The following is a 27,916-nucleotide window of genomic DNA, read 5'->3' on the forward strand; positions in this document are numbered from 1 at the left end:
CCCCTGGCCTCTGCTTGGATGCAGAGGCCCAGCCTGTGGAGCTTAAAGAAGATCCTATCACTACCAGAAAATAAGTTAATTGTAGATTAAAAAAAAATAGATAGGGAAGATTATATTTAAATGTTGGTTTCAATAATCGAGCTCCTTACTTATGCCAGAAATCATGAATTGCCTTATTTCTGTAGCTGCAGCCTCGCTGGGTGGCATTACATTATTTATGAGTAATGCAATCCACGTTTTCTAAACATTCCTACTCGCAATTTAGGCTTTTTTTTTTTTAAGGTTTCAGATAATAAGTCATGTTAAAACTCATCAAAAGCCAACATTTGGATGCCATACTCAGTGATAGCCAACTGCACAAGTAAATACTAGTGTGCTAACTTGTTCTATCCTAACGACGTTACAGGAAAAACCGCAAAGTGTTTTGGAATCATTTACAATAAATGCTTCCGAACTATTAAAAAAAAAAAAATCTTATCATAAAGAACTTTAAGCTCAAAAAAGCAGCTTATATCCACATTGTAAAGTTAATACCTAACTACTCTAGGAGAAGAGAACATGACAAGCCACACAAACACAGCAATACTTTTCCCTTGAAGCTATTTCCACAGACCGAAATCAGGAAAGTAAACTGACACAGTCTTTATTGTTGTGTGTAGATACACCATGTTTTGCCACCAAAAGAAACCTCTACCAACATGTACTTGCAGTTATGCTAAACCCCCCACTTCATAAGAAAATGTGCAATCCTTAATGCACTCATTTTTATTTTCCCAGTTTCCTATTTACTGTTTTGAAAACTACATAATTCCTTCCCCACACTCAGTAACTTTGAACCGCTGCTATGGAGAGCAAAACATCTACCTGCCATTTATGTTTCGAATTTAAGATGCAAGCAGTTCCCCTTTTTCCAGTTTACTGCCTGGAAAGTATCTAAGAGCAGAACACCAAGATCTGAGACACATGGTCATATTACTGAATTTAGAACCACACTACCAGAAAGCCCCTTACAGAATAAAACACATTTTTAACAGTTACTAAACAAAAGTTCTTTAAACAGAATACTAAAATTTACTTTACACACTAACAAGTTTTGCATGTGAACAAAATTAAAAGAAGCAACAAATTCATGACAAATTCCATCGTTTTCAGAAAAATGCATTAGAGCACAAAGAAATGAGACTATGACTGAAGAACATTAAGAACAAAACTGACTTGCATCCAGCTATAAACTTTTCTTCAATTAAGAGGTAAATGCTTTGCATGACAGTTTGGTTATACAGTCTAGTCTAATGAGAGAGAAAAATTACTTCAGTTATCAAGCTATCTCCCATCACTTGGCAAGCCACCCTGCTTGCTGCTACTTCTCACTCCAAATTCAATACAAGTCTTAGGACTATCAGCTGAATTTTCACATTATCCAGTAAGATTGCAAAACATCAGTTGCAGGCTGACTCTCAGCTCTCTGCTGTAGGAATCAGCTGGAGTTAGATACAGTGGGAGATAGCGGTTGGATCAGCCTTGTTTAAACACATACCAGATGTGTCGAAAGGCATATAAGCCATGTATATTTCTGTCATTTCTTTCAATTTCTACTGGAAATTAGCTCAAGAAGTATCCCGACACCTTTACCACTAAGGAAGTAAAGCTACGAGGACGAAACAATTTGTGAAGTTTGTATTGTGAGTCAAACAGCTTCCACTGCAACTCCAGAGGAAAACTTCCATTGTATCTCACATCACACGTGTTCTGGAATAGAATAACTTTTGAAGGCACTTATGATTCATTCCCCTTCCCTCCTCTACCCCACCCACCAAAATGTAACTTTTAATGGTCCTCCCAAATCACTACTCTTAACACAGAGAAAGCAAATTCTCAGCATTTTATCTGCCCGAAGTTTGTATAGAAAAGCAAACAGAAGATTAAAGATGTCTGTACTACTCCATTAAAAACATACCATACTAGAGTAGAAAAAGCCAAACAATTTGACACTTTTAACACAAAAACCTGTGAACTTTGAAGGAACGATTTATGAAATGTAAATGAAGACATACATGGCACTCTGATTTGACTCGATTATACCACAGAGCATCCTCAGTAGCACTGTTTTAATATACCTGCCTTTTGGAAGTTTACTTAACACTCTCCTGGTGGAAGCGTGATGCATGACACTGAATTTGATCTGTTACTGAGAGCTGCTTTTACTTCGCTTCACCTTTTTTTTTTTTTTTTTTTTTTTACAGCAAGTATTTCACTGCTATTCCCTAGTTTACTTGATTTCACCATAACCTGCACCCTGAACAGCCAGCTTCACATCCTTCTCCTACTTTAAACTGTGTTCACATTATGCGGACTAGACGAGGCATACTTTCCCGATTCCATGGGCTAAGCCTAGCGCACAAATAGGAAGACATCTACAGCACTGCTTCACCTAAAATATCCTGGCACACACTTCCATGCTTTACTCCAGGTATACTCACAACCCTCTCTTTGTTTCCCCACTCTGCTCATTCTATCCCGTATCTTCCCTTCACACACAGATAAGGAAGCACATTTCAACGTCCTTCTCCCTTTATGACAAAACTTGAACGCTTATTTGCTCTGCCAAGGATGGTTTGTGTCCTCCTGTACCAATACTGATGTCTGACAGCCAGAAGGTTCCCTGAAACACGGAATGTTAACATCGCACTTAACGCTTCCACAGCGGACGTGGAAAGAAACATCCATCACGCTGAACACAGCGCTTAGCGGGCCGAGCCCATTGGGAGCACCGTTTAATAGTGTGCTTTGCTAAAATCTAACATATTGTAGCCTAACAACAGGTAAACTTGTATCAAAGAAAAACTAAGAGGTTTATGGGCTACTCTTGCAAATCTATTTCTTATCATGAGACAACTGGAATTGTACCAGGTTATAATTAGAGCTTACTTAACACACACAGTTTATGAGCATACTGTCTGAATTCCACCAGATTGCTAAAAGCCAGCATCTTCCTAAAATAGTTTCAACTCCATCATATACCTCATTAAGCAAGGACAACAGCTCAGGTGGCAAGTTTTCCTGGCCAAATCCATCATTAACTTAAACCTCCATGTAAGTTACAAAGGTATCTACACACACAGAGATGAAAACGCATGTTTTGCATTGACACCTTCAGCCTCCTACTCGTATTTTCTCTTGCTGCGGCACCTCTTTTAGTGGCAGAAATGGAACTCCCAGTAGCTTTTGACATTCCCTTTGCCATCCAGCTACGTCACGAACTGCCGATTAAACACTGCCCAAATCTGAACTCTCCTTCCACACTTCTGCCAGACTTGAGGATCAATTCTTTTGATAAACTGGAGCAGAAGCTCCTTCTCCAGCTCTCAAAATACATTTTAAGCACAAAGTTTATAAATACTAAGCACGTGCTTCCCATGCAAAAAGGGCCAAGCGGCTGAAGGCAAAACCGTGAACATTTCGGGCTGGCTACCGTGCAGCAGCACTCCCGAAGGCACGCGTAATTAGCCCTAAAATTCTGGGGCCCGCCGAGTCGCCGCACAAAGGCTGACCGTCTCATCTCGGCCGGGCAGAAGGTGCTGAAGCGAGCACTTGGCGGTGACCGCCTGCTCTGGAGGCAAAGCTTCGGTTTCCGAGGCGGTCTCTCAAAGACATCACCGCAGTTACGAGATTATGCAAGCTGGCCTACAGCCGCTGCCTGGGAAACGCTAGTTATGAAATACAAAAAGAAATTAATTCCCTACTATCTTCGGCACAGGAAAAGGGGGCAACAGAGCAGGACGCGGTGCCCGGCTTATCCCCGCTTACCGGAGCGGTACCACAAGGGTTTCCGCGGTTCCCCCCGGGCGGCCGGCGGGGCACAACTCCCGGTTCACCCACCCCCCGCCCCGCAGAACCCGCACCGCCCGCTCCCGCCCTTCAGCACACGCCGCTCCGCCGCCGCGGCGGCAACCGGGAGGCGGCGGAGGGGGTGAAGCGAAAGGCGCGGGGAAGCCCCGCTCCGGCCCAGCGGCGGGCGGGGGGCTCGGGGCAGGGACGGCGCCCGGTGTCCCCCCCCCCCCCCTCCCCCGGCCCCGCGGCTCGGCCCGGCCCCGCCGGTCCGCCCGCCCTCACCTGCGCTGCCGATTTCCATTCATGGAGCTGGGCGCAGCCGCTGAGGGCTGCGGGATCCGCCGCTTACAACCGGGCCCGGCGGCCGGCTCGGGGCTAAAACGCTGGGCGGCGGCCCGCCCCGCTCCCCGCAGGCCGCGGCCCGGCGCTTCGCCTACGGCCGCCCGGAGCTCCGCTCCGCTCCCTTCAGGCGGCGGCGGCGGCGGCGACCGGAGGGATTCCCCCCTTCTCCCCCCCCCCCAACCCAGCCCCCCCGGGCGGAAGTTGCGTGGCCGCCCGCAGCCCCGGCTCGCGCTGCCGCTCTGCCCCGCCGCCGCCGCCGCCGCGCGCGCGCCCGCCCGCCCGCCCCAACCGCCGGAAGTCCCGCCCCCGCACGCCGGACTAGCCCGCACTTTTTCCGGGGAGGGGGAAGGCGGTGCTTCCGGGAAGGAGGCGGGGCCGGAAGGGGCCGGTGCCGCGGCGGCGAAGGCGGGAACCGGCGCCATCGCTCCGACACGGAGCGGGGCGAGTCCGTCAGTCACCGGCGGTCACCCGCGGAGAGCGGGTCCGAGCGGGAGGTAACGGGGGCTGACCGCGCCCCGGGACCCCGGGCCCGCACCCGCCGCCTTCGCCGGTGAGGGCCGAACGCGAAAGCAGAGGGCCGGGGCTTTTCCCCGCGGCCTGAGGGAGGAGGATTTTCGACTACGGCTGGAAACCGTCACGGCGGCCTTCCTCCTCTCCGCCGTCCTCCTCCTCTTCCTTACGGCCCGCCGAACGCGGGCCGCGGCGCTGGTAGCGTACGGCGGTTTCTCGCAGTTGTAGCCCAGTCCCAAATAAATTACGTCGCCCCCCCCCCTTTTTTTTTTTTTAAATCCTCGCCAAACCTCCCAGAAAAAAACCAGCGCCTCGGCCTTAGTCACGCTCGGGAACGTAGCGCTCCCGCCAGTTATTTATTTCCCCCTTTACAGGACGCAGCGACGTGCTGGACGGGAGCTCCGGCAGCTGCCGGCACGTTCCGCGCGCGCTGCCAGGAACGCTGGGGAACACGCGGGCTTCTTCCTCTGCGCCGAAACATCTGGTGACGCGTGGCACGTATCGTCCGTGGCTGCGGCGCTAAGGTGACTGACTGGAGGGGACCCTGCGAAAGGGCACTGCGAGAACACGGAGGGGAGAGCTGCAGACGGGGCCGGCAGGAGGGCGAAGCACAGAGCGAGGCAACTGTAGGCAAGGCTAAAAGACTAAACGCTGCTGCACATAATGAGGGCGCGCGTGTGAATATGCCGCCTTCCTCCCGCAAGGCTTTAAAACGGCCTTCTCGGGGAGCGAGATGTAAAGACATCTGACAAGTGTACACTCAACTGATTAAAAAACCCAATAACTAAATGCACATTATCCTTCGACATTCCCGTAACAACCAAAGGACTGACATCAGGCTCGTGTTTATTTTTCCAATTTGCAGATAAGTAACTAGGGTTGATGAGAATAAAGACTATGATTCTTTACATCAGCATAAATTCAGAGCATTTGTCTGCCCTTTTCTCAGTTTTTGGCAGTGTTTTTAACAATGTTTAGTACCACTTTGTTAGAGATTTGGAACACAAACTGCCACCAAACAACCAGAGGGTGAAACGAGCAAAACAATTGTGTGCACATGGGGAAGCGATTCAGATGTACCAGGCTCAGCTCAGCACTAGGTCAGGCAGTGGCACCCTTATCTCTATTTCCTCTGCCCCCAAAAGATCATTTTTTGGTAAGAACAGTACATTGAGACTTGTCCAAGCAGGTCTGAATCTGCTACTCGTTATGAAGAAATAATGTCACCTCTCCTAGTGATGAGAAGGGCACTCCCCCAGATAAACTGCTGGGCAGGTACTGAAGACCTGGAACTCTGGGCCAGCAGAAGAAGAGTTTGAGATTCATAATCCAGATGTCAGAATCATCATTAGGAATGACCATCCTGGAGACTGCCAGCTAAATTAATCTTTACAAGTGTAAATTTAGTTATCAGGTAAGCTATACAGTAAGGGTTCTAAACCCATGCAAATTAAAAATAAACTACTAGAATATTTCCTTAACTGAAATCCTGAGAGGGAAGGGGAAATGTGATCACCAAGATCAAGCAGATAGGGCGGAGGGAGACATCTCTGCAAAATGCATATACCTTAGAGGCGTGCAAGCACTTCTGGTTCTGCAGCTTTGGCAGGCCACTGTAATCAGAACCGAGGGCCAGGGCTCAAATGCCAATCTAACATTTGAAACCAAGGAGTCTGACCTGTTTTCCAGGACTTCAGACCCAGCTGCACAAGGCACAATTTTCTGTTACACCTCTCACAAAAACAGCCCCCTTGAAACTGCAAAAGAAGATTTCTGTTATGTAGCAGGATTCATTTTAAAAAAGGTGATGTAATCTTAAAACCAGCAGGAGGATGTGTGCAGAATCTGTACAGATGCTCAGTTCGGTACAATACATTCTGCGTGCTACAGTTCAAGTAAATTAGCTAGCAAGTACGTGTATGCCATTACCAAGCACTTCCTTAAAATTGCTTAGCATTATTCAAAAACCCAGTTACAGCTCAACTGCTAAATAATTCATCGTCTAAAGGTATGTCAATACACCTTTGCAAAGTAAAGCACAAGCAGAACCAAAGAATTCAGAGGATGGCAAACAACCTCCAGTTTTGGACCCTAAGACACAACATGAGCTGTTGGCATTGGAGAGGACTATGACGTTTGCAAGGAATTCCAAAGCTGGGAAATGTAAAACACGATGCAGTACCAAAACCCAGAGAATCAACTTTAACCCCAATCCAAAAGGAGTCCGAAATCCATCCTTAAAGCATCTTGGAGCCACCGGCCTTTTTAGCCCCCAAAGCACACAACGTAGCTGGAGAAACAGCATGTTTTGATGTACGCTTCTGCTATCTAATAACCCAAGGAGCTCAAATTAAGTCAGTTCTCAAACGGATGACATTTTAATAAAAAGTGGAATTGGCTACCGTATTCCAAGAAGTTTTAAGCACATACTTGTTTGCTTAAGTGTTTCTCTCATTAAATTGAAATCTGGAAAGTGAGGGGTTTTGGATCCTCCACAGTATCTGATGCAATTCAGCTACAGTCAGCATTTCACTGCGTCCCCAAGCCTTTCTTGAGTGAATGGCCGGGACTGCATGTACCTTCCCCACGCAATCTGACTCAGGAGTGTCACCCCAACATGTTCACATTGCTTTTATTTAGGTCTTCTGCCAACAGTTACAGGGTAACAGATACTTGGGACTGCAAAGTCAAAGTTGCAAGCAAAAATCAGGACCAAGGCAAAAAAAAAAAAAAAATCCACAAAGGCAATCAAATCAAATATAAATACAATGTTCTGGAGCTCTTTAATCATACCGTTTTCTTTAATAAAGAGGTGGTTACGATCTTACAGTATTTTCTTTTGGCCTAATCCAAGGATTTTGTTACTCTTTACCAGTCTTAATTCCACGCATACAAAAAAAAAAACCCAACCTGATATTCAACCTTTAAAATATAAGCCATATTTTCTTAATAAAATAAGTTTTGTGCTGCTGCTTGTTTAGTAAGTACTGTACATCAACTGTTCACGTCTATTTAACAAATGGACCATACAGAGTTCAAGCTAAAGCAAAAAAAAAAAAACAAAAACCAAAACAACAAGAAAAATAACAACCCAAACAGAGTGTCTTGTAAACACCCTATGTACAATTCAACACTTGCTCGTATAAAGGAGGTATGAAAGGGGCTAGAAATTGAACACAAAAGCACTGGAGTCCCGTAAATTTTCTTTCACAACTATTGAAGTGCAAATCACTCAGGCAAGATATGAATTTCACTTGTTTATTGCTGTCCTGCTGTCTGGCTTCCCTTCCTGAAAGAATCACATTCTTTTATTTCACACCGATTTTCCAAGAAGAAAACCTTCCGCGAGGCAACGTTGAATGCTTGGGCTTTTTGACACTAAAACATCAGGTCGTACGCTTGCAAATACCAGAACACCCCGACCGCCCCTGGAAGCTCTGGGGAGAAGGCTGCTCTGCCCTCTCGCCCCCGTTATGTTCAGATGTGAGATAAGGGAAACAAACAGCATTCAACAACTGACAGGCAAATGAAAGTTATTCCTCTTCCCACAAAACTGCATGCACCTGGCGATGTTTCCAGTTGCAGAAGGAACACGTGCGCATGGAGAAGGCAGAGACTCGGGAGCCATTCGGGATGTCCGTGTGGGGTTTGTGGCTAACTACAAATCCTGATAAGTATCTGGGTTAACACCTATCCGCTATGGGTAGCAAAATGCACAGCACCTCAACATGCAGTTACTCATTTGCATCTTGGACAAGAAAAGGGTAGAAATGCTGAATGCTGGAGCCGCGTAGAAGGTACAGTGCATAGTCCATTATAGAAAACATGCGGGTAACTCAAACCCCTTCTAAATTTCTTCAAAATGGAAACAGGGTTTAAAGGGCACAGCAGCTACTGAGTTTGGCTTTTTTATTTATTCAAAACCATGAAAACCCAACGCAGAGGGTGAAATAAGGGCAGAACACGATCTGCAAGTCAACAGCTGAGAGTTTCAGAAGCTGTGAAGCTTTTGTGTAGTTAAAATTGCTGTTAAAAGTAGGTGCTACATCAGCAAGTCTTCATTCATAGTTTTCTATGAACAGCCACCTTACAAATGAGTGCAAATCTTAAAGGTCCATTTTACATTTCAAGTCTCAAGGTTAAAAAAAATTGTTACAGAGCAACAAGCTGTTTCTGTAAATGCCCACGCTATCTCTTTTCAAATGGTTAAAAATGGCACGTGCTATGCCACAGCTACTAAAAGACATTTCAGAATTCTAGACCCAACTAAAACACTAAAATAAAAACTAGAAACCAAAATACCTTTGCCCCTCGCTGCAGAACAGCAGCCAGGGGCTTTCCATTGTAATGCTGGTGAACAAACTGATTTGCAGAGAGAACCTTGACCTTAACCCCGATTTGATTCTTAGCGAGGGGCTTTCTAACACAAGGTGAGCAGGTACAGCCCCTCTGAGATCATTTTGCTTTCAATGAACACAAGCCAGAGTTCTGAGGATGAGATGGAGAGGTGCTGAATTTGTGTCACTATGCAGGCACTTGTGTATAGGAATGTAGGCTTCTCATGTTGACACTTAGTGTTGATGCATTCCCTACTCTCTAAAAGCCTTCCTAAGAGTTCACTACCCTACTGACCATGAATAGTTCCTGGTCTCCTCCCTGTCACCTTGCAGATATACAGCAGTGGAGGTTGACACAAGGTGCAAAGGAGAATATGAACCAAATACTGTAGTCTTGAGGAAAAAAAGGACTGTGCTAAACGTAGGATCTTCACAAAACGTGACATCAGTGGGCTCAGCACTTAGTTTGCATAGCATATTGATGTCTTCATTTTTCACAAACACGTTGCCCAAAAAGAAAACGGGTAGAGTGAATTCCCGGTGTTAGGACAGATCAATGAGCCAACATGACCAATGTGGTTTTCATGAAGGCAAGGCAAGTTTAAACGTCAGAAAGTACAAAACAAAAAGGTGTGCTTCTATCCACGCGTACTGACAAGGGGCAGTGCTTGTGGTGGATCTGCCTTGGAAATGCGTTCACGTTTGGCAGTAAAATGATAACAGAGCTCTTCCCTTTAAGAGCTTGGTAGGAGTGTGCGTGTCATTTTTTTTCTCTTGAAGGAAGCACTGTGCACACTTTCATATAAAAAACCCAGATAATCTGCCCACATGATACTGGTAATGAGTTGCTACTACTGCCCGGCTGTGCATAACGGTCATTCTGTGCAGCAAAATGAGTCCGAAAAGCAGTCACTATGTTACTGTTCGGAAAAAGGCTTTTTTCCTGTTACAAACACAGATCAGTAGGAGTTTCCCCCATGACAATAACAAGGATTTCATCGTTCTGACTAAGGAACAAATCTGGTGTGCTTTCAGAATAAAAAACCCTGTGCATGAGATCAGCGATACCATGACACGAAGAGCAGCAAAACCTAGCAGCAGAGAGGGTGACAGTTTGGAGGTGCTGGAGTTGGGGTACGCGGTACTTCGGAAAGCAGCCGACCCGGGCAGACATGTGCTGAACGCACATGGGAGACGGGTGCTGAGGAGTACCTGGCGCTGCACGGACTGCAGTTGGTAACACTCATCGGACAGGAAACGTTAGAAATCTCTGGTGTGAGCACACAGCCTCAGGAAGTGCGGTGATGTAAACTCTGAGAATGTTAATGACTTGTGTATTTTGGCAACAGACTCAGTATCGTATAAAAATAATGTTTAGTAAAAAAATCCCGGTGTCCATCATAAAAATTCAGGAAAAAAAAAAAGAGAAAAAAAATTGATAGCGATTTCCGTCCTCATGGGATGAAGATGCCCCCATTTGTCAGAAACAGTTTTAAATAACAAGTAGTACATTGGAAACAAAAATGGGTCAGCAGCCATTAAACGTGTCCTATATGAAAGTGCACATCTTTCAATGGAGTTTAACCACCATGAGGTCATGATCTAACACAAACTGCAACTTAGGACCGTAGAAATTAACTCCTTCCGATGGAAATATGGACCACCATCAAGACAAGATTACTATTTTCCTTACAAGATTAAAAACATTGAAATTTTGCAGCATCATAGTAAGGCACTCACCCATGGAAAAGTCTGTGACTGTTGCTTCAAATGGCAGCAGCTAACTAGCTTTTAACACAAGGAAGACAGTTTTCAGTTCTGAGCTAAGTGCTAGGGTGCCTTACATTATATGGGGGGAATTATTCGGGGGCGGGGAACTGTTAGTGTTAGAATTCTCCTATAAACTAGTTGTTTTTTCCCCTTAACCCATTAAAGCATCTCATATTCTAAAATATTAGTTTTATAAATCTAGTCTTCTGTTTTAAGGCTCTAAAAATCCCCTCCCCCCAACCCCCACAAAAAATACCTACCAGCGCCTGGTGGGCAACGGAGGACCAAATCCGCCATTTCACAGTCAGGAGTCTATAGTATTGCATCTTAAAAATGAAAACCTGCTTCCGCCTCCTGGGAGTTTTATCCCTTCCTTGAATGCCTTCATGTGTTTGGTCAGGTCAAAATTTTGCAAAGCCAGAAAAATTAAAAAAATAATCATCAGTCTCTTCCAATCCTACAAAGGTGTTGGATCTTTCTGTCCCGTGGTGCTGGTCTCCTGCCTCGAATCGACGCTGCCTGCCCTGCAGTGATTTCTCATTGGAAAAAAAACAAGGTGTCCCAATGCTTCCTCTTTTGTATGGCTCCTACAAATCTGAAAGCTTTCTTGAGTGAGGTAACAAAAGTTAGGCTTTCAAGCAAAGTACATGGTACGTAAAGTGTCCTGATGAACCTGCACAGCCTTCGCCAAGGCCTGGGGGTCTCTGCCGTTGCTCTGTCCAGATATATGGCTGCCCTCACCACTGAAAATCAAGGAAATCACTGCATAATTATTTCGTATTTCACCCCCAGGAACACTGAGAAACCCCCTTGGAGATCAGGGTCCGCGAGCGCTGGCAGCACAGGAAGGCATCTTGCCACAGCGTACAGGGATGCTGTGCGTGCCGGTGACCATGCCTGGCACTGCCGAGACTCCGGCACCTCGAGGTGGCTGCTAACGCTCGGACACCCCAGGGATGCTCCTCCAGGCCCGGGATGAGCTCAGGATGGGATTTAACCTTCCTCTACCCCCAGTTCCCCTCTAGAGCTGGGACCTAAGAGGAAGCAGCTATGTGCGAGTCTCCCCCCACAGAAAGGGCCTGCTGCAGCGCTGCTCTAACACAGGCACTTTCAAACACCAAGGCAGGGTGCTCATGCCCCCTGCCCATCCCTGGGGTCTGCCCTCCTGGGGCTGCGGGCAGAGCCCCCTCACCTGTCGTGCTCCTTGTCCACGAGATGGTACCGTGCTCTGAATGCCACCAGCCGGGCGTAGTACGCCGGGGCTGGGATGGAGACCGAGCGGGTGCAGCGCACGTAGGTATGGCACAGCTGGTACGTGAGGATCTGCAGTTCATCTGCGGTGAACCGGTTGTCATCCCAGAGCACATAGTAATGGGATGGCCGGCTCGTACCCTGGGAAGGAGAGGGGGCAGTCTGAGAGGTGCTGCCTGCACCCAGACACAGGCAGCTGCCTCACATCCTGATCAGACCCTCCCCGATCCAAACAACCTGGCAGACAGTGTGGGCAGCACCGCGAGGCAGCAAAGCCCTTCGCACTGAGGTGCAAGCCAGCGTTAACCCCGCTGCCCCACGCCCAGGCACTGCCGGTGCTTCTGCGCTGCCATCCCTGGCTCCCAACACCGCGCAGCCCACTGCATCGCGTATCGGACCGGCTGCCCCCCAAACCGGGCCAGCTCCCCGCTGTCCTTGCAGGGGGAGAGGAAGCCAAAAAGCCTCCCTTGTGGAAGCAGCTGTAGATTAAATGAGTGCAATTTTTTCAGTACGTTTTCTGACTAATCTTGGCTGCCTGAAGAAAGGCAGCTGCAAAGCAAGCCGCCTGCTCCAGGGACGGCTGGCCCCAGTTCTCCCGCCCACGGCCAGACAACAGGTCCCTGCTGACAATCAGGCGCCCCAGCGAGCCCGGCACGCTCAGACACCAGCTGACAAGCTGCTGAATTGGCCACTCTGAAGGAGGAAAATCTCATAGGAGAGATCCTTGGCTCCAGGAGAGAAATCGAGTACGTGCTACATAACGCAGCAGCAGTGCCGTCCCAGCACCTGCTCGCCAAACCACCGCAATGGCAGCTTGGATTGAACTGCCCACGTCTCCGGTGCTGGAGGGAGGCTATGACAGGGCTGGGTCAGATGCACAAGAGCGCAATCTGCAACAACAGCCGAAGAAAACCAGCAGCTTCACAACAGCCAGCTCCGCAGTGCGGTACCTGAATGCCTGCATGACTGCACAGGTAGAAGTCGAACTCAAAGGGGTGGGTGATATTTGTATCCACTGTTGTTCCTGCTGGGATGTTCCCACTCTTCCCAATCTACAGGGAATAGAAAGAGAGATCCAAGCACTGCAGAGTTCGGTTATTTCCAGCTGCCCAGAGCACTGTCCGTAACACAGCTGCCCTGCACCAGGGCCACGGCGCAAGGACCCCATTTCAGCATCTCAGTTTGAGAGCACCATGCAAAGCTGCTCCCCAGGTGCCTGTTAAGGGGGGGACAGAAGCAACTCATCCTGCTCTGCTCCCTGCCCGAACAGGCTTGCTGGCATTTTCTGCAAGCATCAGCACCAGGCATGTCGTGGAGATACAGCAAACAGCATCAGAAGGAAAGCAGGCAGGGTGAGGGCTGTGCACTGGCCCACCCTACTGTAGAAATGAGGATTAAGTGAGCAACACTCCAGGGATCTCTGCAGAGTGTACACTAGAGCCTCTGCCAGGAGATACTGGGGCTTTTGCACCCTGATCAAAAACTGTCCTCCATTCCCAAGACTAAATCTTCATGGTCAGGTAGAGCCAGAGTCTGATTAGACTAGATCTAACCACTAAATTTAGATCAAATCTAGGAAAAAGCTACAGCAATCAATGTTACTGCACAGCACACATGAACAAGCTGTGAGCAAGCAAGGGGTTATTCATCCTGTCACGTCAGCGGCTACAGCTATCACCAAAACAACAGATGTTTTCAAGCTGACAGAGGCTATTTCAAGAGAGTCACCAGGATCATCAGCACCCAGTAACTCATAATAACAGCAAACAGCTGTCTGGGTTTCTAGAAGCAGCCTAATCCGCATGGATGCGGGAGTCAACCGAGCAGCACGTTTCATTCAAGAAAGAGCTCTCCGCCTGCCAGCGGTGAGCTTTCCCCTTGGCTCCTCCTAAGGGCCAGGGATGAATCAGCCGCCTCTGGCCCCGGCACCCCACGGTGCTCACCCTCTCGTTCTTGTCTGCACAGAAGAGACGGGTGTGATGCCTTTTCTGGACGACAATGTAGGTGATGCCAGGCTGGTAATCCTTTTCCAGTTTGATGCAGGCATCTCTGATTGCTAGGAGCTCATAGTGAAGGATCTGGAGAGACAAGGGCATGCCAAGTGAGGGGACACACTGGCACCCAGCCATCCCCGTGCACCCTCAGGAAACCCTCTGGGAACTGGTGCAGCCCCGCTGGCCAACAGGGATCCAAGGGGTCCTCACCTGCGGGAGCTGCCCCTCGGGAACACCGTCACGGTAGAAGATGATCCTGGTGGGTTTGAAGCGGGTGGATTTGTAGAACTGGATGAGAAGCTCCCTCACCATGTAGGACAAGTCCTCGATGATTTCCTGGCGAGGACGCTGCACACGCACCGTGGCACAGTACCGGCTGGGGTGGGCGTCCATGCTGCCCACAACCTGCAGTGACAGAGACAGGCCAGGCTCATGTGTTACAACGGAAAGGATGGAGGGGACGTGGGACATTCCCAGCCTCCACCTGCTTCTAACACCCACAGCTGGCAGTGGGCAGAGCACCTGAGCTCACAGATCAGGAGATGGGACAGCAAATACTGTATTGGCAACAAGTGCCCAAAAGGGACATCCCTGCTTGCAGCCACATCCCGTTTTCACACTCTGCCGTGCCCTTTGCAACTTTTATGGGAATTTCCAGCAAGACAACTTGGCTGGTGCCACTGAGCGACATGGCTGTGGGGGCTGTTGCTGCTCTGCCCCTGCTTTGCTCCTCCTGCCCAACAGCAGAGGTGCGAGGGGGGAGTGGGGCTGCCCTTTCCGCCTGCCTAAGCCCTTCTCCCTCCATCCCTCACTCAAGAGGTTTTTGGCTTCCACAAAGGACTGTGTGACCCCAAACCCCGCTCTGCTGTTTTTGTCAGGGCAATGACATCCCCAGGGTACAAAACCCCACCCACAGTTGCAATGCCGCTGCTGTAACAGCTGCTGCTGAGCTCTATATCACAGCAACACCAGGGAGCTCTGCTGTCGGCCGGTCCTTACCCCTCCGACTGCGACACAACTGCCCTGCCCGTCCCGGGCTGCCTGGAGACCCTCTGCCCAAAAGGTGACTGAAGCAGGTCAATGTTTGCACAGAGCATTTGCCAGGGTCACATCCCTACGCCTGCCCTCGCTCGGCCGCAGGCAGTGGAGCTGCCCTAGACGGCCGTGGTCTGCCCCGCCAGCACTGCCGCCTCCAGAGGACACAGCGGGGTTGTGTCACCACACGGCAGCCGTCGAGCAGGGAGTTCCCATCGCAGCCGGGTGCTCTAGAGGGGAGACCTCAAAGACGTCAGGGCAAAGAGGCCGAGAGCAGTCGGGCTCAGCTGTGACGCGGGGCTGGGGGTGCAGCGTGAGTCACAGGCGTCAAAGCAGGTGCTGGCCCATGCTGGGAGACAAATGCCCAGCTGCTCCGCTGCACCGCATGGTCCGTGTCTCCCCGAACGCAAGGGAAAGCACGGCAGACCCCACGTCCTCAGTGGCGTTGAGCCTGCTGCCCCTGCTCTCAGCAACAGTTTCACTTTTGGTTTGCAAATGGAGCTCTAGGGTCTGGGCTGCACCACTGGAGCTGATGTGTGCAACAGAAATGTTTCCTTTGGCTTCAGCCACAGACCCCCTTCTATTGTCTAATTAACAACACACCAAGGACAAGATCAAGGCCATCTGAAGGCTCCACCCTTCTCCTCCCCTGCAGCTTCAAAAAAGCTTTCATAAAAATTAAGAAAAAAACCCCTCAGTGGTCCTGCACAAAAAAACACAGAAGGTGTTTTCAGAGGGGAAGCGTTGCCGCCAGGAAACAGACTGTTCTGTCCCACCCACACCTACAGCAAACAGCCAAAAGCATTTCCCAACGCCTTCTAATTAAGAAAAAAACACTCCTGCAAAGATGCATTTGCATGCCAAGGAAAACCTGAGCTATAAGTCCTGGAAAGTTAAGAACTTAATAGGAAAACGCTGACGTGCTTAATTAAAACAGACGCTACAAGAACCTGACACTCTTCTTCACTGCAACGAACACAAGGCAACGTCTTAGAGCCTGACGAGGGGCGCAAGCTGCCACCCAGCCTCACCAGCATGACAGCAGCACTTCACTCGATGGATGCTCCTTATTCATTTGAGGTGAAGGCAAATCCTCCTCCCCAAAAGGCTCAGAAGAAGCCCAGTCACCCCAGTTTCCCCTGCTGTCTACAAAACCCCAGCTCTCCTGCCTGGGAAAGGTCCCTCACAGGGCTGCACTGAAGGACCGAGATGCCCAGCGATGACTCCGGCGAGCGCAGCAGCCACACTGAGCTCCCTGCACACCCTGTCCGACAGCGCTCACGGGGTCCAGCACATCACGAGCCCCATCTGCTGGCAGCTGCCAGCTCTCCCCACGACTCCCCAAAACCACAGCTCCTCTGCAGAGAGGCGGGAGGGGATCGGGGACCCACTGCCCCAAAAGTGGGATCAAAACACCTGATAGGGCATGGGGCCACTCTGAGAAGTTTCACCATACGGACAGTAGTGGCACAGCCCCTTTATGGACACACGAGTCCTGTTCCAGCTCCTGCGTTCCTGCAGGGCTCTCGGGCACCAAGCCTGGCCCCAGACAGGGAACTTACAGCCGTTATGGAGGGTTTCTTCCCATCTCCTGCCGGCGGGTGAGTGACATCAGCCCCGAGGAAGATCACTGGCTGCTGAAAGACGGCAGAGCTGGTGGGAGAGAAGAGAAAGCAGCAGTCAGCCTTTCAGGGCCATCTCACGGTGATGCACAGCCCAATGGGGGTGAGCAGATCACACAGAGGACGTCTCACAACCTCCAGGCTCTGGCCTGGGCACATCAACAGCTCATTACAATGTGAGACAGGCTGCAAACCCCCATTTCAAAGAGCTACTTTATGCAGCTGCCCACAGGACCCCTCTTCCCCAGGAAAAGCCAGGCAGGCAGCACCGCCAGGGACTTGGGAAACAAGCCCCAAAAATGTGAGAGGCAGCAGCCGTACGAACCGCTGGTGAGGCACAAGGATGTTGTTGATCCCGCCAAGCTTGACGTTGATCTTGAGGCAGAGGTTGGAAAGGGTCTGCGGGGAGGTTTTCACCACGTTCTTGACCTGGACACACTGCGTGGCCATTCCCAGGAGGGTGTCCCCAACGCGCTTCACCTCAGCTGCAGGCAAAGGAAGCAGATGAACACGCAGGCAATCGGCAATGCACCGCTTCCAGCAGCATCCTCAGAAACGGGGAAAGAAATCACCGCGGGAGGAGCAGAGCCAGCCCTGCCGAGCTAGAGCAAAGCCCCTCTCCTCTCCCCGCTCACCCCTGCCCCAGACGCACCGTAGACCGGTGTTTTCCCTGGCAGGATGACAATGATGAGCTGAAGCCCTGAATAGGTGTTCTTGAGGTGTCGAAACATGGGCTCCACACTGTCTGCACCCTGGGCGTATTTACAGAAACAGGGCTGGCCTTGGATCGGCATCCCTGCGTCCTTGGAGATCTTGCGCAGCTGGTCTGTAAAGTTCCTGTGCCCGGGAGGAGAAGCAGTGAGCCCTGAGCCCTTCCGCACGGCAGCTCTGCCACGCACCCCAGCCACCGAGCAAGGTGCAAGGACCCGCGGCTGGAGTGCTGCGGCACAGGACAGACGGGGACATCGCGGCACTGCGCCTGCGGTTTTACAGCATCCAGCAAGTGCATGGCGTGGGAAATACAAGACCAACACGTGTTAGAGCTGAAACGTCCCCTCTTGGTGCCCTCTTACCCAGGTACTGACTCTTCCTGAAGTGATGGAGCTGTGAGCCGTTCTCCGTTAGAAAGCTGGAGAAGCAGGGAGCAGACCTGCTTGATTTCCAGGTGATTTGCAAAGTTGATGCAAGCCTTCACTTACCAAACTGGACAAAGTGCTCAGCCACACTCTGGATTTTTGGATTGTCAAGGATAAATTCGATGCAGGGAGAGCCAGAGGGAGTGCGGGGCTCCCAGCTCTGCCCCAAAGGGGTCACAGGAGGAGTGCGGTGTCACTCCCACCTCCACCCACTCATTGCAGACGTAGAGACTTTGAGCTGCTCCAAACCATCCCAAACATTAACCGTGCCAAACACCCAGAAGAGGCACAGAAAATGCTCGCCTCAATGCATCCACTCTCAGTCAGGAGAAACCCAAGTCCCCAGCAGAATCCAAAACCAAGGTGACCATTTCCCTAAGTCAAATAAACTGTCCCTGCTCTGTGTCACTTTGCTACTGAAGCAGAGAGTCTCTAAGCTACCAAAGCTTTTCAAAAAGCCTAAGACTTCTCTGTAATAAAAACCCGGGGCAAGTCAGGATGCTTCCTACATGAATTATATTACTTCAGAAAGGGTATTGGGGAAACTTTTAATTAAATATCCCTCACAACCCCATCTCTCTGAGGAGACTCAGCTGAGAAGAGTTCAATACAGCCTTAGGGCTGGCAGTATCAGATCACAATACTGCAGCTACCTGATGCAAAGAGCAGATCGAGGAGAGTGTGACTGTCAGCCCACATCTGCTGGAGTGCTGATGTGCTCACTCTAACCTGGCAGGCTTTGCGATGGCTCAGGGACTGTCTGCAGCCAGGATAAACAGTCAGGCACTCTGGATAAACTAGCAGAAACAAGACTGAACACCCAGTCTCAACCTGGATTGAATTTGTACCACAAGCAATTCAGCTGTGTGCAGATCCAGTATTAGTGATGAAGGACGTGCAGCCCCAGGCTGGGAGCAGCAGGGTGGCCGCACCACGAGCCACGGCTCCCCCGGCTCACCCCACCCACGCAGGCTGCCCCTTTCCTTACTTCAGCACCTCCTCTCGACACTGCTTCTGCGGGGCAAAGCAAGCAATCGCCCAGACTTTGATCTCAATGCCGTTGTAGAACTGCTTCCCTCGCATGTCCCACACGCCTTGGTTGGGAGTTGCAATGGCCCGGTTCTGCAAGGCAAACAGACGGTCAGAGCGCTGCCGTGTCCTGCCCAGCCCCACGCCGGCAGGCCGCGGGGAGCACCCGCACGTGCCGTGCTTGTGCTCCCCACCACAAAGCTACATGCCCTCGCCGGAGTCAACTCCCTGCACTGCCAGGGTCTGCTGCGGTGCTCGGCGGCGGGCAATTTACAATCTCAGCTCCTCAACAGTGATGGAAAATTCGCCCGAGCTGCCTTACCCTGAGCATCCCTTTCCCCTTCAGCTCACTTTTTTTGTCATCAAATGACTCTTGGCTACAACTTTCAGAACAGTTATATTGCCAAAAAACGAAAAAACCCAAACCCCAGGCACTCTGATAACCTACAAGCTCAAAGCTCTAACCTAAAAATGTGAAGGTAGCAAAAGTTTTGTTCAGAAACAGCATTTTCTGGTGTGAAAACATCTCTCTGCACAATGCAGGTCAACACCCGGGCAGTGCAGCCCTGCTTACCCTGCCTCCGTACTGCAGGATGGGCGCCGGCAGGACCCTCCCCGTCACCTCCGTCATATCATCTTTCACCTTAATCCCAAACTCCTGAATGTACGGATCCAGGTTGTAGCTGGCGTTCTTCATCTGCAGAGGGAAGGAAAGGCCATGGGAGGGAGTGAGACCTAACTGCTGCATCCCACACAGCTTCAGCTGGCCGGGAAACACGGGCACCTAAAGTCATGTTCTCTATAGAGCTGAAGTCCTCTCCATAAGGGGAGGGCAAGTGGTTTAACACAAAGGGCCAAACCCTGTCCTCCAAACTTACCCACGGGGGACCCGATTTTTGAACACACTGACCAATGCAACCAAGAGCAGAGCCTGCTTCTGAGATTTAAGGCTTCAGTGGTAAGGTTCAGACTGGCAAGAGACTGTTATCAAGAGTCGCAGAAGGAATATCAAACGTCCCCAGCTTCGGAAGCCCAGAGACATCAGTTTGGGTAACAAGAGCACCATTAACCAGCTCCTACCTGGCTGCTGGCAGAGCTGGGCTCCCCTGGCTTGCCCCAGGCTGACCTGCAGACAGAGTTCCCGTACCGCAGCCCCACAACACACAGTCCCCACGTACACCCAGAGCCGGCGTCATTTCTCTGATTTGTTTTCCTATTTTTAGTTCCAGCTCCCTTTGGGTCAGGTTCCATCAGCGCGAGGACCTGAATTTGCTGCACACGAGTTTCCACGGTCACTTTGAGCTGGGCTCCTCTATGCAAGTGTCGGTTACAGACATGCAGGTGTCTCTGACTGGGGATTCAGTGAGAAGAGGGGGATAAACACAAGCCATTAACCCCACCAGCATCTTCTGAGCAGGTCGCAGCTCTCCAGCGCAGAGCAGCTAAGGAGCAGGACCACGACAAGGTTCATCACAGACAAGACACCATAACCTGCCATCAGAGCCGCAGCCCCGATACCGTCCCTCCCACCCCTCCCCAGGGACTTGTGCCACGTACCAGGCGACTGATTTCCTCCTGCCTGTCTGGGGCAGACCTGGCTGTTGCTTTTATCATGGTTGACGTTTGATTGTCTGTGAGCTTCTTGATGCACCGCTGGCCTGCCACGATGTTGCACACCTGCACGGCAGGGGAGAGACAGCAGCCATGCGTTAGGGACAAGGGAGACGCGGGGGACCATGGCTGAGCTGTCCCACACGCACGGCACATGGGCCCTGCAGTCAGCCCCAAACCAGAGGTGCCGAGCCTGCAGCTGCAAGAAAATGGTATTTTTACAGCACGGTCTCCTCCCTCGCTTACTAGAAGCAGCTCTTGACAGGTCAACATTGAGGCAACTAGTGCCCATGACACATTAGCTGCAGAATAATGTCATGCATCTGCCAGCAAAGGCCACTTGCCTTTACTTTGCATGGTGCCCAAAAGCCGGGGCGCCCAGCGGTGCAGAGCCAACACTCACCTCCAAGGGCAGGTATGTGTGCTTCTGCTCCTGGCCAACCTGGAGACAGGGTAGGTGGGGGTATTTCAGCTGCAGGTTGTATTTCTGCTTAAAGTACTGAGCCACTGTGCACTCCACTGTCTGACCGCTCTCCAGCTGCAGGGGAAACCTGGCAGAAGCAGGACACGAAGGATGCACCTACTCAAAACACACACTTCCAGACCTCAAGCACTACCTACTCTGGCTGGGAAGAGAGGGAACTGGCAGGCTCCCACTCTGAGCTACCATAAAAGAAAATAGCACAACAGTGGTATTTTCAGAAATCGAGTCAGGAATACTCTGACCCCAGTGTGGGACTGAGGTCCCATAAATAAAGCTCTCCCTCACTAATCCAGCTAATCAGGGCAAATGTTTATTGCAGGACATGCCACACATGCCACTGTCAGGTACATAAATACAGCACACTGGCACTCAGGAGGACTTCTGTGCTTGGTGCCCTCCCTGGGAGCTGAGCTGAGCTCCAGGGAAAGGTTAACCAGCCTCTCCTGGTATGGGGCAGTGGCTCCGGAGTAGGCAGAGCACGGGGGGCAGGAGCCGTACATCTCCTTTCAAAACCACAGGAAAAAAAGATTAAACTTCCTGGCGGCAGGCCTGAGGGGTGCCGTGTTGTCCATAGCCGGAGTGCGTGATACCCAGCCTCACCCAGCACCAGCTGTTCCCGGCTCCATAAAGAGCTCTGTGAAAATGAAGAATTGACCCGATATTCTTTATGGAGCCAAAATTAGACAGGAGAGCCAGCACGAACACCCTGGCGAGGTGTCACATTCCTCCTGCGCTCGCCAAGGCCCAGGGCTGGGACCCAAGGATGCTGGAGCACAGGGGAAGCAGGGTGCACATGGTGACAGGCTCATGAACCCCAGTGAGATACACCTGGAGATGGGGTTGTGTGACAAGGAAATGTGGCTGTGGTGAGGTAGGTGCCCCCCCTTCAGTGGGGGCTCTGAAGTCTGACAGCGCCGGCCTGAGCGTGCACTGCTAGTTTGGTATCAGGCAAGCACGAGCCAAAATTTCTTGCTGTAGTTTTTTTTGGTTGTTTTATGGGGGGGGTAGGTTTTTATTTTTTGTTTTTTTTTTTACTGTTAGCAACATTTCCAGAAACATTACAGAAACTTGGGGGGGGTGGACAGCCTGAAAAACATTCCGCCCTCCCCTCAGCTCCACTCAGCGAGCACCCAGCAGAGAGCACAAGCACAGCCCTTCCTGCCCCAGCACCGTCCCCTCCGCTGCCAGCATGGGGAGGTCTGGAAGGTCCGCCTGCTTTCCCTCCAGCCTCTGCCTCAAACCCTGTTTTGCTTCCAAGTCTCCCTGGAGGCAATTCCCAGGGCAAACCCCAGTGATGAGCCCTGGAAAAACCCATGGGCTGTGGCACCCGACAGCTTGGTGCTGAGGGCACTGCCTCCGTGGTGCTGCAGCCCCTGTCCACGGGAGACTGTGGGGAACAGGGCAGCCCCCAACACGGAGGGGTGCCCAGGCCCAGCCTGCTCCCAGGCACATGCAAATAATTTCAAGGCAGGGAATCGCTTTATCCCCTGACAAAGCTTCTGCTTTGGCAGTGTCTATTTTAAGAAAGAAGAAAACCAAACTCGGAGGTAAAAACTAGGACAATTCCTGGCATGCTAACTCCCGCCTGCTGCGGCACGCCGCCTGCCAGACAAAGCATCCTCTGCACTCCCACCCTCCTCTGCATCCCGCTCGCCTTCACCGCGCATGACATGGAGCTGCGCGAGCTGCTGCGCCCAAAACCCCTGCAGAGCCCCAAACACATCCCCTTTTGCCATCACAGGCTGGAGTTTCCCTTCCAGCTCTCCCTAACGACACCAGCAGCTGCTAAAAAGGAGAACAGCTCGGATTTTTCCAAGGGCATCTTCCCACCCGCCTTACGTCTGGTGGCTGGCCGGCCGCCTGGTAACGTTACACACACGGTATTTCCTCTTCATCTGCCCACAGTGGGTAACCTCGACTTTCAGACCTGATGCAAGACAGGGAGACACAGCAGAGTCACTGGAAAGGAGGGAGCAATTCCCCTTTGCCCAACTTCCCCGGGACACCACCAACATCTCCCTTAAATAATTAACCGCTTGCAGAGCAGGTATGCTTGCAGATGCCCTGTGAAGTGCACGAGGGAGGCAATGGTGCCCCAGGAGACATTTTAAATGAGCAACCTCTGTACCCCACACCTCATTGCAGGGGCTGGGTGGGAGACAAGCCACGGTCGGTGTCTGGGTCAGTGCCTGGCTGGGCACGGGTCCCCAGCGCTCCCCAGGGGCTCTACCTTTGATCTCCTTGGTGAAACGCACTCTCTGTGAGTCTGTCAGGGGCTTCGGCTGCTCGTCGATGTTCCGGATGTCCAGCACCTCACACATGAACTCGATTACGGGCTGGGCTTTGTAGAACGCGGTGGCCGACACTGCGGGACAGATACCACAACGCGTCTATGGTCTCTCCCAGCAGATGGACCTGGCCCAAAAGCCGTCCAGATCCAGCCTTCCCACACACACCGAGCCCCACCGCTGCAGTTCCCCAAAATGAAAAATACATCACCATCAATGTTGAGCATCATCTTCCACATGGCAGGCCTGACCGACTGGTGGAAACCGAACCAGACCTCCCTGCCGCCTCCCAGGGGATGGTAGTAGCCTTCGGGGGGGGAGAAGAAGGAGCGGCCGACGGGAGTGTACCTGCGAACCAGGGCAAAATGTGTCAAACGGCACATGCCAGTCCCACCACCAGCGACTGTGAAGTACACCTCGCCCCTCTGAGCTGCCGCTCGCCCTGCCGGCTGCATCACCCCGTTTATTTCTATTGCGAGACCATCCACAGCGATTGCACCGAGCTGCACGGCAGGCACGGCCACCTCCTCCCAAAGACCGTCAAGGCCAGTCCCAGCCCCAACAGCCTGCCAAGGGCAGCCGGTCCCCTCCCTGGCATGCTCGGTGCTTGCAGCACAGCCCCTGCTGCCGCTAGCACCCACCCGCCGTGCTGCCCCTTGGAGCAGGTACCTCATGGAAGCCAGGTGCCTCATGGCAACATCCAGCGCCTGGACGGACTCCAGGGGGACAGGGATCTGCCCGCTGACCAGGGCCTCGTGCAGCATGCGCCAGCTCACGATGGCCATCCATTTGATGGAGACCTTAAATATCCTGTCCTTGCCTTCCCCTGGGATCGTCACCTCAAAGTCAACCTGGGTGCAGAAGGGAGGGAAACGATCATGCCATCCCCGCAGGCGCAAGGGGAGGAGGTCGTTTTTAGCTGGTCCTTCCCAGGCAGGAGGCAGGTCGCACTGCCTGCACGGGGCTTGCCACCACCTCTTACCCGCTCGTTTCCAATGGGTAAGGCCGTGACAGTGTAGATGTTCTTCTTCCCATCGTAGACTGGCTTACGGTCGCCAAAGATCTGCGGTTTGAAGTGCTGTACCATGTACTCCACAACTTCCCTACGCAGGCGAGCGGGACAAGAAGGAGGGGCAGGGGGAGAGAAAGGCGAGGTTCGTTTTGCCGGTTTCTTTACAGCCCACCACCTCCTGTGAGCTGCCCTGTCCCCAGCCTCCTGACTCGGGGCACTTCTGAGCCACAGGGCACCAGAGAGCAGAGCCGAGTCCCACCCCGGGCAGGAGGGCCCCTGGACAAGCAGCCGCGCGCCATGCTCCGCAGCTCAGTACATCAGCTTTGGCAGAGTGAGTTTACATTGCATGCAGGAATGCGCACCCGCCGGAGCTGGCCGCAAACCCACCGCGCATGCCGGGAGGGCGAGAGGGAACGACTCACTGCCCACAGCCGCTGAAAGCATGTGCAGCATCTGCTCACCGGCCTTCAGGGTGCAGAGCTACCCAGGCTGCCGGGGCAGGAGAGGAAGGGCAGCGAATAGGACATCAAAAAGAAAAACAAAGAAAAGTACGCGATGGCCCGAGGTTTGGGCTTGCTATTTTTAAATACGGGATTGTTGCCAAAATAGCACAGCTGCTTTGAAGAAGCAGGGGACTGTGCCAAGGTTCAGGACCTCTGAGGCTGTCAGGGGCAGGAACCAACGCTGCTGCACAACCATGGCTGGTGGGATCCAGCCACCCACAGATGCTGGGCAGTGCTGCGACCCCTGCCACCATGTCACCCTGATGGCTTCCACTGGTGGAGAGAGAGACAGGCACTTGTGGAGCCTCCACAAGGAAACTGGAAGCAGGGAACGAGTGCCAAAACCTCTAATACTTGCCTTACCTGTTGACTCTGCGCGGACATTTGTCGGGTTTGATATCCACTTCATAATGATACACATCAATCTTGGGAATGTCCACTTCAAAGTAGTTGGCCAAGAGCTTGATGGGCTTCCCAACGGTTCCTATCCCGGGCCGACGCGGCGCTTGAAACACCTGCTGCAATGGTGGCAGGTATGCGCCTGCAGCTGCAGGGAGAGAAAAGGGGTCAGGAGGGCTGGGAGAAACGCCATGCCCAGACAGACAGACAATGCAGAGTCACAGCACTCTCTATCACCGCATCCCGAACCGGGAGGTCTCCCGCTACTCATGCTCCTGGCGGGAGGTGGCAGTGGCAGAATTCGGACCAGCACAGCTGGAAGCAACTTCCTTGGGCATCATCTGGCAAGCGGCAACTGAGCCATCAAAGTGCAGTCACCAAGCCCTCCGCTCTGCTGTGCTGCCACCAGCTGTGCAGTTGTCAAACCATCCACCGGCAGATAAATAATCTCTGCTTTGCCTTACGCAAAGGAACTCGTCCGGGACCACACATGGCAGCAGTACAGATCTTCAGAGGACAAGGGACTCCCACCGCCTGTCCTGACCACGGGCACACCCATGTCCTGGCATACACCAAGATACCCGTAACTCAATTCCCTGACCAGATGTGGGGACAGAAGGCCATATTCAGTCCTCCTGACACCGAAGGACAGGTTGTACCTAATGTCCACTTTAAAAGAGCTTTGAAAGCACCCGCTACGCCACTGCAAAGCTGCACTTCAACTCCTGTTTCACACAAGAAATGTCGCAATATGCAAACAACCAGAACAGCAACAAGAAACTCTCCAGCTCTGGTTTTAAAAAGCAAGTAGAGTCTCGTATCTGTGCCAAGAGCTTGCCACAGGTCTGCAGCAGCAGCAGCAAACTTCACCTGAAGCGTGTGAGAGACACCGGCACACTGAATTAGTGAAAATACACTCAGACCGAGCCCAGACCTCCCAGGGCTGCGGTGCGTTTTTATTGCCCATCCCTTCCCCGGCTCATGCAGGAGGAAACCCTCTGGCAGCATCTCTCCGGGCAACGCCAGCATCCCATCCCGCAGGATGGCATTTGCTGACCAACAAGCACAGAGAGGGCCAAGCATCTCGCCTGTCCCGCTGCACGGCAGTGACGGCAACATCAAAGCCAACCCATGCTGGGCTCCGGCGCGCAGAGCGCTTTGTTGTAAGGGCAGATCCAAAAATAGCCTAGGTCTGACAGTTCCGCAGCGCCGAGCGGGAGGTTGGCACTGGACTTGCTGGGTCGCGGGGTGACGAGAAATGGGATGCTGTTGCGAACCCCAAAGAAGAAAGCACCCATCTAACGCTGCCAAGGGGCCTTGCCACGAACAGAGAGGTCTCGCCCAGTTCCACCTGCCAGTTGTGGCTGGTGGATACACTTTATCCCTGCCTCCACATGTTTTCCTCCAAATACGTCGCTCTTCCGCTCATGGAACACCCAGGGTGGGTTTTAGCAGGGAAGGGGTTTGCAGGCACCCTCTGCCCCCGCACCAGGGCTGCGGTGGTCCTGCCGTGGGGAGCTCAGCCAGAACGCCCTGGCAGCACAGGCAGCCTTTGTGCCGTGGCCAGGCCAGCCCCTGCCCCGCTGATTTACAAGCCAGCGCCGGCACAATGGGGAGGCTCTGCCTGATGGGAGGAGGCGAGGGACCACGTCTTCTCCGGGAAGAGAAATACAGCCCCACCGAGACGCCCAGGACTTCTGCCGGAGGCAAAGCGAGGGGCTGAGAAGTTGGCAGCGGCCCCACCGCCTCCATCCCTGGAGCTGCCTCCGAGCGGAGAGCAGGACCGGCTCCAACAGCAGAGAGCTGCAGGTCTGCCCCTCTCCAAAGGGATGCAATTCCCTGGATACTCCATCAGCAGGGACCTGCAGACATGTGCTTTTTCCCCTTCATCCTCCAGCAAATTCCGACTCACTGCCGGAGGGAGGATGCCACAAGAAACAGGAAACACGTTATTGCATGTGCACTACACAACTATTTAACTGCTAGATTTTGCAGGATAACAGCTTGCTTTGGTTTTATACCGGTTATTAACGATGGTGTTTCGAACTCCAGGTCACAGGATAACTCAAGTCCCAGTACCTGAACTTTTGTTTTATCCTTAACCCCTCCACAACGTAATTCTCAACCGCTGTTCAGCAAAAAAAAAAAAAAAAAAAAAGTCACATCGATGAGGAAGGCTAACTCCAGGGAAGCTGCTGATAAAAAACAGAGAAAAATTAAGAACAGTTTGATGAAAACCTCCCATGGATTATGGGAGGTAGCCAAAAAAAATCAATCCCTTCAAGCAGCTTAGGCCCCAAACTCATAAAGAGGAAAGTACCAGTTTTTCCACAAAGCCCATTATACAGACTTACTGTTGAAGTTCTGGAGATGCAGGGACAGATACCAGTGCACGGCCACAGGACTGAACTGCGTTTCTAAACTGACCACACCCTTGGACTCAAAGGTATCTTAAAATATTGCCAAAGAAGCATTCGACACCGCTGCTCTCTTGAGGAGACATCTGCCCTTCCTGCCCCGTTCCCACCTTGCCCGTCTCCACTTATCCCAATCTGCATCTTCTATCTGTTTCTCAAGCCCAGCGACGTCTCAGCCAGCTGGGCCGGGTGCGGGGAGCACAGCGTATAGGATATTCAGAGTGCTCCATCTGGGTGGCCAACTGTCCAAGTCAGCCCCCAAACAGCGTCCCGGCTCCAATTTCGGCTCCTGAACACATGGTGCTCTTAGCACCCCTTGCTCCCATCCACTTTCTTTTTAAAACC

The 27,916-nt window shown here is 51.9% G+C and overlaps 2 protein-coding genes across 4 annotated transcripts in view; both read right to left on the minus strand.

Moving 5' to 3' along the window:
• Nucleotides 1–4,279, minus strand: part of AGO3 (argonaute RISC catalytic component 3) — a 42,935-nt gene extending 38,656 nt beyond the window's left edge. The window contains exons 1-2 of one of the 2 annotated variants that reach the window (XM_052810532.1): nt 4,114–4,279; nt 3,552–3,707 (exon numbers count right to left, since the gene is read on the minus strand). Coding sequence is in view for 1 of the 2 variants with exons in the window: in XM_052810531.1 (XP_052666491.1) it covers nt 4,114–4,132 (19 nt within the window). In the remaining variant the exon portion in view is untranslated. The remainder of the gene's footprint in view (nt 1–3,551; nt 3,708–4,113) is intronic. The other variant, XM_052810531.1, reaches the window with a different exon arrangement.
• Nucleotides 4,280–7,298: 3,019 nt separating this feature from the next.
• LOC128152581 (protein argonaute-1) overlaps nt 7,299–27,916 on the minus strand; it is a 28,011-nt gene continuing 7,393 nt past the window's right edge. The window contains exons 2-20 of one of the 2 annotated variants that reach the window (XR_008238700.1): nt 25,119–25,302; nt 24,223–24,343; nt 23,906–24,091; nt 23,452–23,584; nt 23,183–23,317; nt 22,792–22,879; nt 20,872–21,019; nt 20,415–20,534; nt 19,432–19,554; nt 18,817–18,950; nt 17,345–17,529; nt 17,018–17,177; nt 16,633–16,723; nt 14,246–14,440; nt 13,985–14,119; nt 12,992–13,093; nt 11,983–12,182; nt 11,051–11,533; nt 7,299–7,362 (exon numbers count right to left, since the gene is read on the minus strand). Coding sequence is in view for 1 of the 2 variants with exons in the window: in XM_052810977.1 (XP_052666937.1) it covers nt 11,425–11,533; nt 11,983–12,182; nt 12,992–13,093; nt 13,985–14,119; nt 14,246–14,440; nt 16,633–16,723; nt 17,018–17,177; nt 17,345–17,529; nt 18,817–18,950; nt 19,432–19,554; nt 20,415–20,534; nt 20,872–21,019; nt 22,792–22,879; nt 23,183–23,317; nt 23,452–23,584; nt 23,906–24,091; nt 24,223–24,343; nt 25,119–25,302 (2,549 nt within the window). In the remaining variant the exon portion in view is untranslated. Of the gene's footprint in view, nt 11,534–11,982; nt 12,183–12,991; nt 13,094–13,984; nt 14,120–14,245; nt 14,441–16,632; nt 16,724–17,017; nt 17,178–17,344; nt 17,530–18,816; nt 18,951–19,431; nt 19,555–20,414; nt 20,535–20,871; nt 21,020–22,791; nt 22,880–23,182; nt 23,318–23,451; nt 23,585–23,905; nt 24,092–24,222; nt 24,344–25,118; nt 25,303–27,916 lie in introns of both variants that reach the window. The other variant, XM_052810977.1, reaches the window with a different exon arrangement.

The sequence above is a fragment of the Harpia harpyja genome, chromosome 16, assembly GCF_026419915.1.
Source record: "Harpia harpyja isolate bHarHar1 chromosome 16, bHarHar1 primary haplotype, whole genome shotgun sequence".
In the NCBI taxonomy this organism is placed as follows: Eukaryota; Metazoa; Chordata; class Aves; order Accipitriformes; family Accipitridae; genus Harpia; species Harpia harpyja.